Raw genomic sequence first — 13,442 nt, 5'->3', positions numbered from 1 at the left:
CATGCATTCAGTAACTGTTAGTTGCTGTTTTCTTTTTCACTTTTGTATTGTTTGAATTTTATAATATGTGTGTTATTTTCATAACAATTTTAACACCTAAAATCTGTCACATTGAAGATATTTGCAACGTGGTTTTTAGTTTTGTTTCCCTTTGCGTTTTTTTTTTTTTCTTTCCAAAGGAAAAGACCTACAGCAGAGAACTGCCTTTCTCATTCTTGGCTGCAGCAGTGGGACTTTGGAAGCCTGTTCCACCCTGAGGCAGTGTCGAGTTCTTTCCCCGCTCAGGACCTTACCTTGAGGGCCTCTGAAGACAAGACATCCAAGGCGTCCTGTAACGGGACCTGTGCTGACCGAGAAGACAAAGAGAACATCCCAGAGGAGAGCAGCATGGTGTCCAAAAGATTTCGCTTTGATGATTCACTGCCCAATCCCCACGAACTTGTTTCAGATCTGCTGTGTTAGCACTTTGCCCTGGCTCACTTGGACTGAATTTGACCTTTCAATCCTCTCCAGTGTGAGGTTGTGGTTTGTAGCCTCCTACTTGTCTTGTTTATATTGTAAATGCATTTTTAATAGAAGAATGTAGGGAAGCATTTTAATGTTAAATTTCTGATTGTTAGCATAATACCCTTTCTCATCTTCTAGGAAAGAAAATATTTAAATATATGACAAAAGGTGAAATTGCTTGTGTGCAGTTACCTAGTAATGGAAGAATTCATGCTGGAATGATCTTATCAAAATTATTGACATATCATAAAAATGGTTTGGGTTATATTGTGCTTGATAAACTGAACAAAATGAAAATGTTGAAATTTAAGCAGTTGTCTCTGAAGTGAGTTCAATATTGACATAAGTTGTTTAGGAAAATGGTGTCAACCTTAAGCTGAAATATATGCTAATTTATAGATACTTGTGCCATTTCGTATTTGAAAATATTTTAAATTTATAAATATGTTGAAGCCATGTAACATTTCTGTTGTATTTTATTTACTCTATGAGAGGGGCTCTTTAGCCAGAACAAAGAGGCAGTTAGGAGCCCAATCAGGAGTACTCTCTGTACGTTGGAGCAGAAACAAGAACAGCCTCGGTTCATCTTTAACACAGCATGCATCAGGCATGGTGAGGTCTGGAAAATGGAGGCTAGCTGGTGAGCCAGTGCCAAGGTCTGTACTCTGCAGACTTGCTAACGGAGCAGGTACTTAGTCAATCAAATGTATTTACTGAGTTTAGAAGAAAATATTGGCATACTCCAGCAACATACTGAATTCCAGGTTTTCCCAAGTCTTAGAATTCAAGCCAGTCATCCTAAAAAGCAAAGCAGCAGTAGAATACTAGCTGCTACAGTGTCAAGGTTGATGTTATCACAAAGCCTGATGACATCAATCTCTTCTTTTATACACAGGACATGAGTTTCCTGTGTATAAAGAGTGAAGTAATCCTGCAAGGCCCTCTGGGAAGCCTCTATGTGGGGCTGTTACATCAGTGTGGTTAGGTCAGAGCGAGCAGAATCTCGTCGGTGATGATGTCTTAGTCCAGTAGTGGAGCATATGTACTCCTTTTTGTTTACCTCAGTTTCCGTATGGTGATCAATAATAATAATTTTTAAAAGCTGTATTATCATGTTGGGATAAGTAATATGACCATGTTACCATTTTAGCAAACATTTTGACAAAAAATAAACAACTGGTATCCCCCCCCCACCTTTGAACCAAATATTACTCTGAAGTGTCTCAAAATTTTGGTAAGACTATAAATTCTTTAGTAATAACATAAAAGTCTTTAATAATCAAATTTGTTTAAAGATTGAATTTCTTTCATGGCATTAGTAATTTTTAAGGAAAAGTTATTCCTACTCTGTGTATGTGTATGTGTGTGTGCATATTTGCACATGAATAGTTGTATGTATATATGTATAGATACCTAAAACATAGTTTTTGGACAACTTTCCTTTAGAAATTCTTTGCTCTAGCATATTGTACTCATCTCAGGTGCCAAAAGAGCCCTTGTATATGACATATATGTGTGTGTATGTGTATATATGCATAGATGCACATACATATTTCTATGTGTATATACATACAAGCACATATATACTATGTGTGTGTATATATATATATATACACATATATACATACATGCATATCGATTCTTTAAGAAAAAGTTTGCTGGTCCAATATGCTAGACAATTGCAGGAGCTAAATTGGCTCTTGTATATATAAAATTGATTATTCTAAATTATTGATTGTCTACTTATTTGTCTTCAGTATTAAGATAATTCAGATAAAACTTAGTGATTGGAGAATGAGAAAATAGTTACTTTTCCAAAATACTATATTATTATATTTTAATTTCTAAGAAAATATATGCCATAAGAAAATATAAAAATCAAGACATATTTAAATTTTGGAACTATAAACTAGCTCTTAAAAATTTTGTACAAGCTTTCTTTTTCCCTGAGGAATCTTAAAATAGTTTGTTTTCACTTAGCTAATAGCCTCCATAAAGTCATAAATGTCCGCTCCTTGTTCTCTAAAAGTGAGTTTTACTGTTAGAAAGCAACAAGCGGCTGGGCAAGGAATATAAAAATTCATTCTTTTCGTAACAATGAAGTTAAAAGTTTTTACTGATTACAGTGTGAAAATAAACCAGTCTTTCAAGAGAAGTTAACAAGTGATTCATTTCTCCCAAAATTCAAGAAAGTCTGAAAAATTTTGGATAAAAAAGTCTGCCAAAGGCAGATGTTGGACTCAGTGAGATGGTCTCAGTGATGTAGGAATTTACACAGCCCCTCTTAGTGACAAAATATTAGTAATACTCAAGCATATCTGCAGAGAGTGGTTAAATTGTGATAATTTGGCAAAGTTTAATTTACACTTTGAGTAATAACCCTAGCTAGATGGGATTTTAAACTACATGATATATAGGTGGTAATTAAAATTATCATCTTCATTATTTTCTCTGTAGTACAACTAACCTTACTTTGAGCAGTGAAATGATAGTAGCACTTTAAGGAACAAAGCAGTACCTATTTCCGCTCTGTAACGAGATCAGGTATGTGTGCCAGGCTGTGGAGCATGATTGCTTTGTCATGAAAGTCAGCTGCACCAGTTTGATTAGTGATGTAATTGATATTCATTCTGGTACAAGCTCTTTCATATTCAATGGGTCACGAATAGTTCATGGGCCATCCTTTGATAGCCTTGATCTAGGCAATATTTGTAAATGTTGATACCTTATAACTGTTTACATTTCTTATGGTTATTTTGAATTTGCAGTTTGTTGTATGATGTGGTAACTTGTTCTTATTCATTGTATAACCAGTTGTTACTTTAATTTCAAGTTGTATTAAATGATCTGACTTCCAATTTAAGGGATTGTTATCAATTTGTAATTTTATGAACCTACTTGGAAGAGTAATTGCAACTGCTGTGCCATCTTAACTTTCATTAGATAATCATGTTGCTTAGAGCATATAGGCTTTCTATATGAATACTCTAGTTTAAAAAACTGTTTATTATAATGCTGCCTCTTGCTAAACATTAAAAAGCACACTTTTGAATTTGTGGTCATCACTTACTTTAAAGTATTTTAAAATTTGTTGTTTTTAAAAAGTGGTCTAAAAATTCTAACTTTGACTCATCATTTTTGAGTTTCTTTTGGAATACCAAAAAGGTTTATTAGGTTCTGTCTGTTGGAAATGGCACATAAATTTGAAGGCAGGCTGGTCTATTTACTTTTCTGGAAAATGTCAGTGGGTGTTAGTACCCACATGTTGAATAAAAGATGGATAAGAAATTCTTTGGGAAGTTCATAATCTGATTGTGAACTAAGGTAAAATAGATCCCATGCTTTATTGTAGGCATGTTCTAGGAAGTTCCATACTCTGAGTACGGAAGCATTTTATAGGGGAAATTGAGGACTGGATTCTTGCATGACACTTGATAGTATTTTTGTGAACTGATTGAAGTAAAACTTGTTTTATGGATGTTTTCTTTTCATAGATATTTTATTTAATATGCATTGGCAGTTCGTTGACACTGAGCTCATGACCAAATGCATTGTAACACATGCCTAAATGCAGCTTTCATAGCCCATGTGTTTTCTCCATAAATGACAACATAGTCTGTAGAAACACTTCAATATTATGTTTCAGGGTCGTTTTGAACTGCGATGTCAACAAAAAGCATTAAAATGAAGGGGAATAAATGCCTAAAAAGAGTGCAAAAGAATATTTATTTTGCAGTGTGGCTGCTGAAGCCAGAAGGCAGAGTGCGGCCTTGCCCAACTTCAGCTGAGACCATGCAGTGCCAGGTGCCTAGCACTGGTTCTTTAACTCCTGTGACTGCAGATGACTATGGAAACACCTAGAGTTGATTTGGGATTTACAAAAAAAATTATCAAATGAATTCCTACGTGCGGAGTCGGAATAATGAGAGTCAACTGTACATGACAAAGTTATGTAAGAGATATAAAGTGTGACAAGAGAAATAGCAAGTAGAATTCAATAATTGAAGAAATCAGTATGTGTTGGAACTTAGAAATTTTAAGAACTTCCCTTACATATTTCAGTTTCTTTTCCTACTCTGTTAACAGACATTTCTTAATTTTTCACTTTAGCATAGATTTTTTTTTTCTTGAGCACTAAGCTATACTTTACCTGTTTATTGGTAAAATGTAAATATCCTCTAGTACATCATGGAAGTATTTTCTGTTTCATGATCACGTTCTTCACCCAAGCTTCTGGCTCGGGGTCGCCTCCTTTGTTAACACGGCAATAGTCACCCAGACATCACAACTGCAAATTGAGATACCATTTTGTAAAATCATATCATTACTGCATCCCTTTTGATTAATCATTAACTTTTTGTAACTTTTAACAGCAAAACAAGATTATTTAAGTCAAAAACTTGCTCCCAGAATAAAAAGGAGGTCTCGAAGAGAGGAAGACCCATTGTCAAGGCGGGGGCTTCTAAGCAGCATTCAGAGGAAGAGCAGCTGACCATCATCCCAAGGGCCAGAAAAACACACAGAAGGCTGACACGGTAATCCTGTCATAAGGGCGAAATCTTTCTATTCTCAGTTGTTTTATCACATCTCAATACATCTTCGAGTAATCTGCTTACTAGGTCATTGGCATTAACTTTGTGTGGACAGGCACTGTGGCAAAGTGAGTTAATCCACTGCTGGAGACAACTGCATGCTAATTAATATTACAGTACCTAGAATGAAGTCCTGTTTCTACTTCTGTTCCTGCTGATGTGCCCCTTTTGAGGCAACTCAAGCACTTGGGTCCCTCCCACACAGGTGGGAGACCTGGCTGGAGTTCCTGGCCTACCCTTGATGTAGGAGGCATTTGGGGAGATCTCTGTTTCTGTCACTCTGCCTTTTAAGAACTACACGAACTTTAAGAAATGAGATACATCTCCAACAGAAATAGTTTTAAAAGAAAAATTTTCTGTAAAGGGTCAATTATTTCATACTTCAGGGCTTGAAAGCTTTTACAACTACTCTTCTTTGCTGCTAAAGCATGAAAGCAACAATTTGTTGACAATATATAAACACAAGTCCCAACAAAACTTGATTTTAGAAATAGACAACAGAGCATTTAGTCGACTTCAACCTAGAGATTACTGTGGTGATGTTTTAATTGACTCTTCTGGATCTAGAATGATTAATATGTGGGAAGAGGTCAACCCAGAAGAAAAGGTTAAAGCAGAAATGAGTCTCATGCTAGTTGAGTATGTCTAAATAGCAAACTTTGAAAGGAAAGGATTAAGACACTGTCATTTCTATAGAACAGTTTCACTGGGTTGTTGAGTTTGCAACTACCTAAAAAATGAGGGGAAAAGCCCATGAGTAAAGGTCATTTTACCAAGAAACCTATGGAAATTAGGTGGAGAATAATAATAGAGGATGTTTAAATATGTTTTAGGGTTGAAAGGTCAACACAGTCCTCTTGAAAGCGATGATTAAAGTACATGAGAAGTACATGACGGTGACAGAACATGCCAGAAGAAAAGTGATGAGGTTGCATACATCAGTGACTAAAAGGGGGAAGAACATTTTCTTTCCACAGAAAAGGTAAAAAGAAGGAGGTGGAGGCGGGCATGATCTTAAGAGTGAAAATTTATCAAAAGGTGAGGAATAGGAGTCCTTAAGACTGCCAAGTGGGTAACGCTTACAGGAAAGCCAAACTCTAAAAGCTGAACACATTAATCTATGATTATGCAGTGTATCATGTAAAGTGTGCAGCCCAGCAGTCTTTGTATCATTAATTTATAGTCTCTTTTCACCCTTTATGTTTGGTACTCTGCTACTCTGCATCAGGGGAAATTATATGGTGGCAGTCAAAATATACAAGCAATGGAAAAGTCCCCAAAACTTCCTATTGGGGATTTCATTTGCAAATGCTTCAGTATATTGGCAGAAAAATAGAGATTTAAAAGTGGGAAAGTTTATCAGGAAATCAGGAGAAAACCTTCATATCTTTGACCAATGAGAACCTTACTGAATATCACTGGGTCTTGTGGACTGATCTAGCACCAGAAATGCGGCTTCTGGGGGTAAGGTGGAAACAAAGGTGCTGTTGTGTAGGTGCACTTTGGCTCCTGAGTGCGGCTGGCTGGGATGAGGAATGAACATTGAGCTGAGAAGCACCGCTCATGGAGGACGTAGAATATCATGTTCTCTGCCTTTGGACAACATTCTCTTGCATAGAATATTCTTACTATAGAAACAGCTCATTTCTTATAGCTGTTTCTAGCAGTATTTCTTGGTGAAAGTTGGATGCCTAAGAGGGTATCACAAGTCCCTGCAGCTAACTCTGCCACTGCTAGCCACCTGATAGGTTGGCTAATCCAGTAGACACAAGTTCCTTTTCTCTTGCCTGTCTCCAATACTGAAGCAGTTTCAGTTCACTTGGAGTTAAAAATGAAAACTGGAGATGTAACTTTTGATTTTTTTTTTTAATGAAAGCCAGAACTAGTAGAACATTGTGGGCAGTCCTCATCGTCTCATTATGCTGGGTGGGAGCTGTTTCTACCTTCTAGTCACAGAGACTAGGAAATGCTGAAGATGCTAGCCTTGGTATCATGGATCCACTGAAGCAATAGTAGCATCATCCCCTTCTCAACTTTTTAGTGTACAATAAAGCCATAAAGCGGTATTGGTACAATCCACTTTCTGTGGGTTTTCTGTCATCCGCAACCAAAAGCATCCTGATTGATGGAATCATCTGTGGTTCCACACTCACATTCTTTTTGAATGTGACTGACATTCTGTGCCCACTTCTGTTTTGTAAATACATTGTTCAACAGTGCAAAACTTGCAATTCTTTAGAGGTGTTTATTTGCATTAGGAATCTCTGAGTAAAGAGCCTAGTGTATAGTGTGTTTCAAAATTACTTTGACAATCATCACATCTGTTTGGATATTATTCATGCAAAATTACTGGCAAAAGACAGTACTGAATTGCCAAAGCAATGTAGTCTAATGATTTTATATATCTGATTTATATTCTAGGAAGAAGTTGAAGTTATTTTCTGAGAATTAATTAACTTATGTGTTGAATTAGGTAGAGTAAGATTATTTGCCATGTTGCTCAAAAGTACTGCAGTAAAGTCAAAGTAAATAAATATCCAACACATTTAATAATTTAAAAGGCCTCGCCATTGGCTATTATAGCTATTCTATTTTTGAGAAGAAAGGAAACAGGGTTATTTGTGGCCTTCTGTGTTTAACCATCAGTATTAAGTGAATTAGGACCAGAGCTAGTCAAAGAAGCTGGTGGTTACTGTGATTTTGCCAAAGAAAGTAGTTGATGTTCACACAGGTTAAAGCAGCCAAAATGGACTGTAGGTTAATGCCCAATTTCTTTTTCTTTAAACTTGCTTTTTTAAGAGTCATTAGTCTGCAATTATTTAAAAATTTATTTATTTCAAAGGCCTTTTTGTGTAAATTCCAATTTATAACCCAATCACGTCCTTACTAATTGGGCTAACAAACAATTCCAAGAAAAAAAACTGTAGTATGAAAGCCATAAAATTTGACTTTTTATGACTATACGCAGTTAGTTCAGTGATAAAATTCAGATACAAAATGATCTGGGCTAAACAAAGGAAAAATCACAAAGGCTCCAATTTATTGATTTAGAAGGTAAGGAAGGATTGGTATAATTAGAGGCCATGAGGAACTTATGTCTGTTATGTATTAAATAATTTCATATTATAGCATTGCACATGTAGATTTTAAACTGCTAGTATAAATAGGCTGGCTATATAGTTACAATTGTGTCTATAACTGACGACCCATTTACATTTTACAGTCTGGCTAGAAATATCAGTATAATAGGCGTATACTCCTTCAGCCTTTCAAAAGGTTCTTATGATCCCTAAACTTAAATTCCAGCGGTGAACTACAGAGGGTGGAATCCTCACAACTAATTATAAAATATTCCCTTTTCTGCTTATTCTGAGAGATGACCACAGCATGAGGGTTGGCATAAGCCCAAAGCAAGAGAGAAAATTCATTTGATTTTGATGCACATGAAGCCAACCCTGTCCACTGGAGACATTCTTGAGCTATTTCTTCAGCAACATATTTTCAGGGCAAGGACTTAACTTATTTCATCAATTGTAAGATTTATTTGCTCTGATGAACAATTTACATCTCTATATAAGAAGATAGAAAATGCTGTTTCACTATATTTGTATGGAAACTTCTGCTAGATAAAATCTGAAAATACGCAAAGGCCTTTGTTTTCAGCTACAGAAAATATGACAGAAGAGCTAAGTTGATAGGAAGGTACAGTTGAGACAGCAGTTTTCTGATTCTGGAAACCCAAAATAGTTAAGCTAAACATTTCTAGCTGAGGGCCATGACAATGACATTAAATATATATATTTAATGTGTATATATATATATATCTTTAAGACAATGAGGATCCAAGATGGCTCTCTAGGGTATAACCACACTACTTAAAGCTGCTTTGGGATAGGAAATGAACAAAGAAGGACTGTTTCTGGAAGTCTGACTGACAGAAATATTCCGTGAAGAAATGAAAAAGGAAAGGAAAGGAGAAGAAAAAGAAAAGAAAGGGGGAAAAAATGAAAAAGAAAAAAGACTCCCTGGGACAAGAAGAGAGATGGCTCAGAGAGGCGGCTGTAGCAGGCTGCTAAGGGTGGCCAGCTGCCGGCCCTCAACTGCCATCTAAACACCTCAAGGTAAACAGTCGCCGTGCATCATGCCACTCACAGTTTTAGCTGAGGGAATCCTACAGTCACCACTGACTTTGCACTCTGGACAGCTGACTGGGGTCTGACAGTGTACTGCAAGGTGTGGAACAGGGAAGCCGCGTTCCTTTCCTCCTCTTCCCAACCCACAGCACAGCGCCACTCTCCTACGCAGCAGCCAAAACCCGCGCTGCAGGCTCTGCTCTGCTGCTGTCAGCATCCTGATCAGAATCAGGACAACCTGTTGGGCAAAGCACAGATGTTCTGCATCCTGCCACTGCGGGAGTTTGGGGCACTAGCAACAGAGCTACACTGCATGTGATCAGGATGATTCCATCCATAAAACAATCCACTACAAACCTGGCAGAGGTGGCTAATGACCCATCACATTCTGAAACATCAGAGGTGAAATGATTCTTTCTAAATTTCTTGGTGCCCTAGATACCCACCCAGTGGGTGTGGGGTAGGATCTACCTGCATTCCACTTCTCTAGGCTCACACCCTACAGAGTAAGATCTCTGGTGTGCCTTGTGGTTAGGAGTGGAATGAGGTTCAGTTCACATCTCCTAGTCCTGGGATATCATTGAATACTCCTATGAGGAGTGGGTCGATGCATTTCACACGGTCCTGGGGCTGTAGCAGTCGGTGCCAAGGGCCCCAGCAACACTACGACTTGCCAGTGGGACAGAAGGACATCCATCCTTGCCTCGCTCAGCACCACAAACAGGGTCCTGGCTATCACATTCACCAGGGAGACAGACATGGACTCTCTGTGGGCCAGGAATATACATTCCAGGCAATCTTTATTCATCTTAAAACTGCACTTCTATCTGTACAAATTACAGCAGACCAGACCACTGTGTCACCTATAGACACAGTGGACATTTAACAAGACAAAAGCAATCACTCAGATGCTGCATGTCTGAGCTCACAGAGACCCAAAGCCAAACTAATGAGCCAAGTGATCCCCTGCATTCCAGCTAAACCATCAACTGTTTTATAATAAAAACCTACTCCAAAAAGAAGGAACTTACGTGCCAAACGGGCAGATGTTAACACAGGAACACAGGAGACATGATGATGCAAGGTAACATTATGCTTCCCAAAGAGCATGGTAACCCTTCAGAACCAGAACCAGAACTGAAGAAAGTCTATGAAATGGCAGATACAGAATTCAAAATAATGATTGTAATTCAACTCAATGAGACACAAGAGAATACAGATAAAGGAGTGAGGAAATCAATGAGTGATAGCAATGAAAAATATTACAAAGGAGATAGAATTCATCACTACAAATATACTTTGTAAAACTTTATTTTATGGGGGCCAGCACTATGGTGTAGTGGGTAAAGCTCCTGCCTGCAGTGCCAGAATCCTACATGGGCTCTGGCTTATGTACCTGCTACTTCATCTCAATCCAGTGCCCTGCTAGTGTGCCTGGGAAAACAGTGGAAGATGACTCAAGTCCTTGAAATCCTGCATTATCTTCTGGGGTCTGGAAGAAGCTCCTGACTCCTGGCTTCAGGTAGGCTCAGCTCCAGCCATTTCAGCCATTTGTGAAATGAACCAGTAGATGGAAGATTACCGCTTCTGTCTTCCCTCCTCTCTCTGCCTTTCAAATAAACAAATAAATCTTGAAAAAAAAAAACACCCTTTATTTCATATCTTTGTCAAATCAATGATTAAGAATGCTAGATCAAATGGCTTTAATGAGCTGTGGTCATTCTAGAATCTATTGCATATATGTGAAATGGGCATTTTTAAATTCAATTATTGTTTATAGTCATGTCTGTATTTCCAATGAACTAATGTGTTTACATTAAAAAATAAAAAAGTAAAATAAAATGAGCATCTCACAAAGGCTCATATTTGAGAAATATAATAAATAATACAAACATGTTTTATTAAAAATAAAAGGAAACCAAGTGGAAATATTGGAGGTGAAATCTTCAGGAAAATAAAAACCAGGATTCAGAGTTTTAGCAGCAGAATAAGCCAAGCAGAAGAAAGAATTTCTGGCCTCAAGAACCAGAACTTTGAAGTAGTCCAATTAGACCAAAATAAAGAAAAAATAATGATGGGCCTGACACAGTAGCCTAGTAGCTAAAGTGCTTGCCTTGCACATGCTAGGATCCTATATGGGCACCACTTCACGTCCTGGTGGCCCTACTTCCCATAAAGCTCCCTGCTTGTGGCCTGGGAAAGCACTAGAAGATGGCCCAAAGGCTTGGGACCCTGCACTTGAGTTGAAGACCCGGAAGACACTCCTGGATCCTGGCTTCAGATTGGTGTCATTCCAGCCATTGCAGCCACATAGAGAGTGAGTCAGCAGATGAAAGATCTTCCTCTCTGCTTCTTCTCCTATCTGTATATCTGACTTTCCAATTTAAAAAATAATGAAGCTTTTAAAAAGAAAAAATAATTAAACGTAATGAAAATAGTCTTTGTATGATGTGGGACAGCATTAAATAATCAAATATTTACATTACAGGTATTTCTGAAGGAGAAGAAAAGGAAAAGTCATAGAGAGGCTGCTAAACGACATCTAGATACAAGAAGCTCAAAGAACCCCAAACACATCCAATCAGAAGTCTAATCAAACATGTGCTGTCATCAAGTTTTCTCCCTCTGTTTTAAAAATATTTGTTTTTATTAGAAAGGCAATATACAGAGAGAAGGATTATTTAGATAATCCTAATCAGATAATCCTAATCTGTTATCTCTAACTACCTGTTTTTGTTACTTATGGTTTATATTTTTATAAAACAGGTATTAAGTGTCTACATAAAAAAATTACCTGTGGAAATGCCTGGGTTCAGAGATATAAAATACATGATTAAAGGAGAAAGGATAAAATTTGCCTTGGGTCCACTATAAATTGGGAATTATATTTGGCCGTTTAGTCATGCTGTTTTGCTTACTCTCTGCATGAGCCCTGCAAATCTCTTACTGTTGTAGGTGAGGAAACTCTCAGAAAGGTTAGGTAACATTTCGAAGATACCTCATTGGCATAGCTAGGATCTGAGCTCAAACACACCTTTTGGCCAACGCCTTTGCCCTTTCTAGTATATCAAATTAGGATCAGATTACTCAGAATTATTCAAAAACCAGGAGAAAGAATAATTGGAATCTGTATCAATCAATCCATGTTGAATTGAAATGGATTTGACTAAAAACTAATAGTGTATCATGAAGCCTATTCAATTTAGTACAGAATATCCTGAAATGCAATGTATTTGCATTATAGAATGTAGTGTTGCTCAGTGAAAGAAACATGAATAATTTACTCAAGCTTTTCCTAGTCAACCATTTGTACTATGCAAACAGATACTCCGTGTATTTCTTACATTCACAAGCAGTTTTCTATAGGAGGAACAGAAATTTGGAAAGGGAAGTCTTCCATGATTCTGTGTCTACCACATTTAAGAAGAATCTTGTAAAGATAGCATTCCTTGGAAGGGCTCCCTAGGTAGAAGGAATGGCATTGGCTCTGGGACAGGATGTGTTGACTCCATTTCAGGAACTACAAAAGGAAGCAGTGAGGCTAGAGCCTGGAGAGGTAGACAGGGGCCATGCCTTAGGGTCACAGGGTGTTTCGTTACATAGTCTTGTGTTTACGGTGTGCATGCTGTGTGAAGGATGGGTTGAAGGGCTAAGTCTGAAAAAAGAAGTGCCATTTGGGAAGACTGCTTCAGTTGTCCTGGCCAAAGAAGGAACAGAGCTGTGGGGAAGCTGAGTTCCATTTTAGCTGTGATAGATTGTGATAAACTGATTTCATTTATATGATTTTGAAGTCAAAGATTTACCTAGCCATGGAGATATGAGTCTAGGTGTTGTCATCGCATAGCTCGTTGAATGGAGTGACTTTCCAGCTCAGAGTTAGGCAGTGAAATGGTGGCAGAGTGCTAAAATCCCTGTGACCAGCCCCCTCCCACCCCCCGCAAGGTCTCCATATTAATGAGTTGCAGTAACTTGTTTGGAAACTAGCTCTTAGGAAAAGAGGAAAGCAGTTACTAGAATGGCTGATCAGATAAACTGTAGGGTAAAGTCCAAGCTTTTTATAGAACACCCACCATTCTAATTAACAGAGAGGAACTGTTACTTCAGTGGGCAGAGTGGTGGGCATTTACCTGTTTATTGGGAGTACACTCACGGAGGTCATTAAAACAGTCCTTTAAGTATGTCATTTTTTGGGTGATGTTCTCTTTTGAAA

At 37.7% G+C, this 13,442-nt stretch overlaps 1 protein-coding gene across 2 annotated transcripts in view; it reads left to right on the top strand.

The window, feature by feature from the left end:
* The window catches only part of STK17B (serine/threonine kinase 17b), a 32,743-nt gene extending 29,184 nt beyond the window's left edge, over positions 1 to 3,559 (top strand). For both annotated transcript variants that reach the window (XM_040971906.1, XM_040971907.1), the window contains exon 8: positions 180 to 3,559. In XM_040971906.1, coding sequence (XP_040827840.1) covers positions 180 to 462 — 283 coding nt within the window. In that variant the 3' untranslated portion in view covers positions 463 to 3,559. The remainder of the gene's footprint in view (positions 1 to 179) is intronic.
* The last annotated feature ends 9,883 nt before the right edge of the window (positions 3,560 to 13,442 follow it).

Source organism: Ochotona curzoniae, unplaced genomic scaffold (assembly GCF_017591425.1).
Source record: "Ochotona curzoniae isolate NIBS_2020 unplaced genomic scaffold, NIBS_Ocur_1.0 contig_2210, whole genome shotgun sequence".
Lineage (NCBI taxonomy): Eukaryota > Metazoa > Chordata > Mammalia > Lagomorpha > Ochotonidae > Ochotona > Ochotona curzoniae.
Note: the sequence above shows the minus strand (reverse complement) of the source record. Positions and strands in the feature narration are given on the sequence as shown.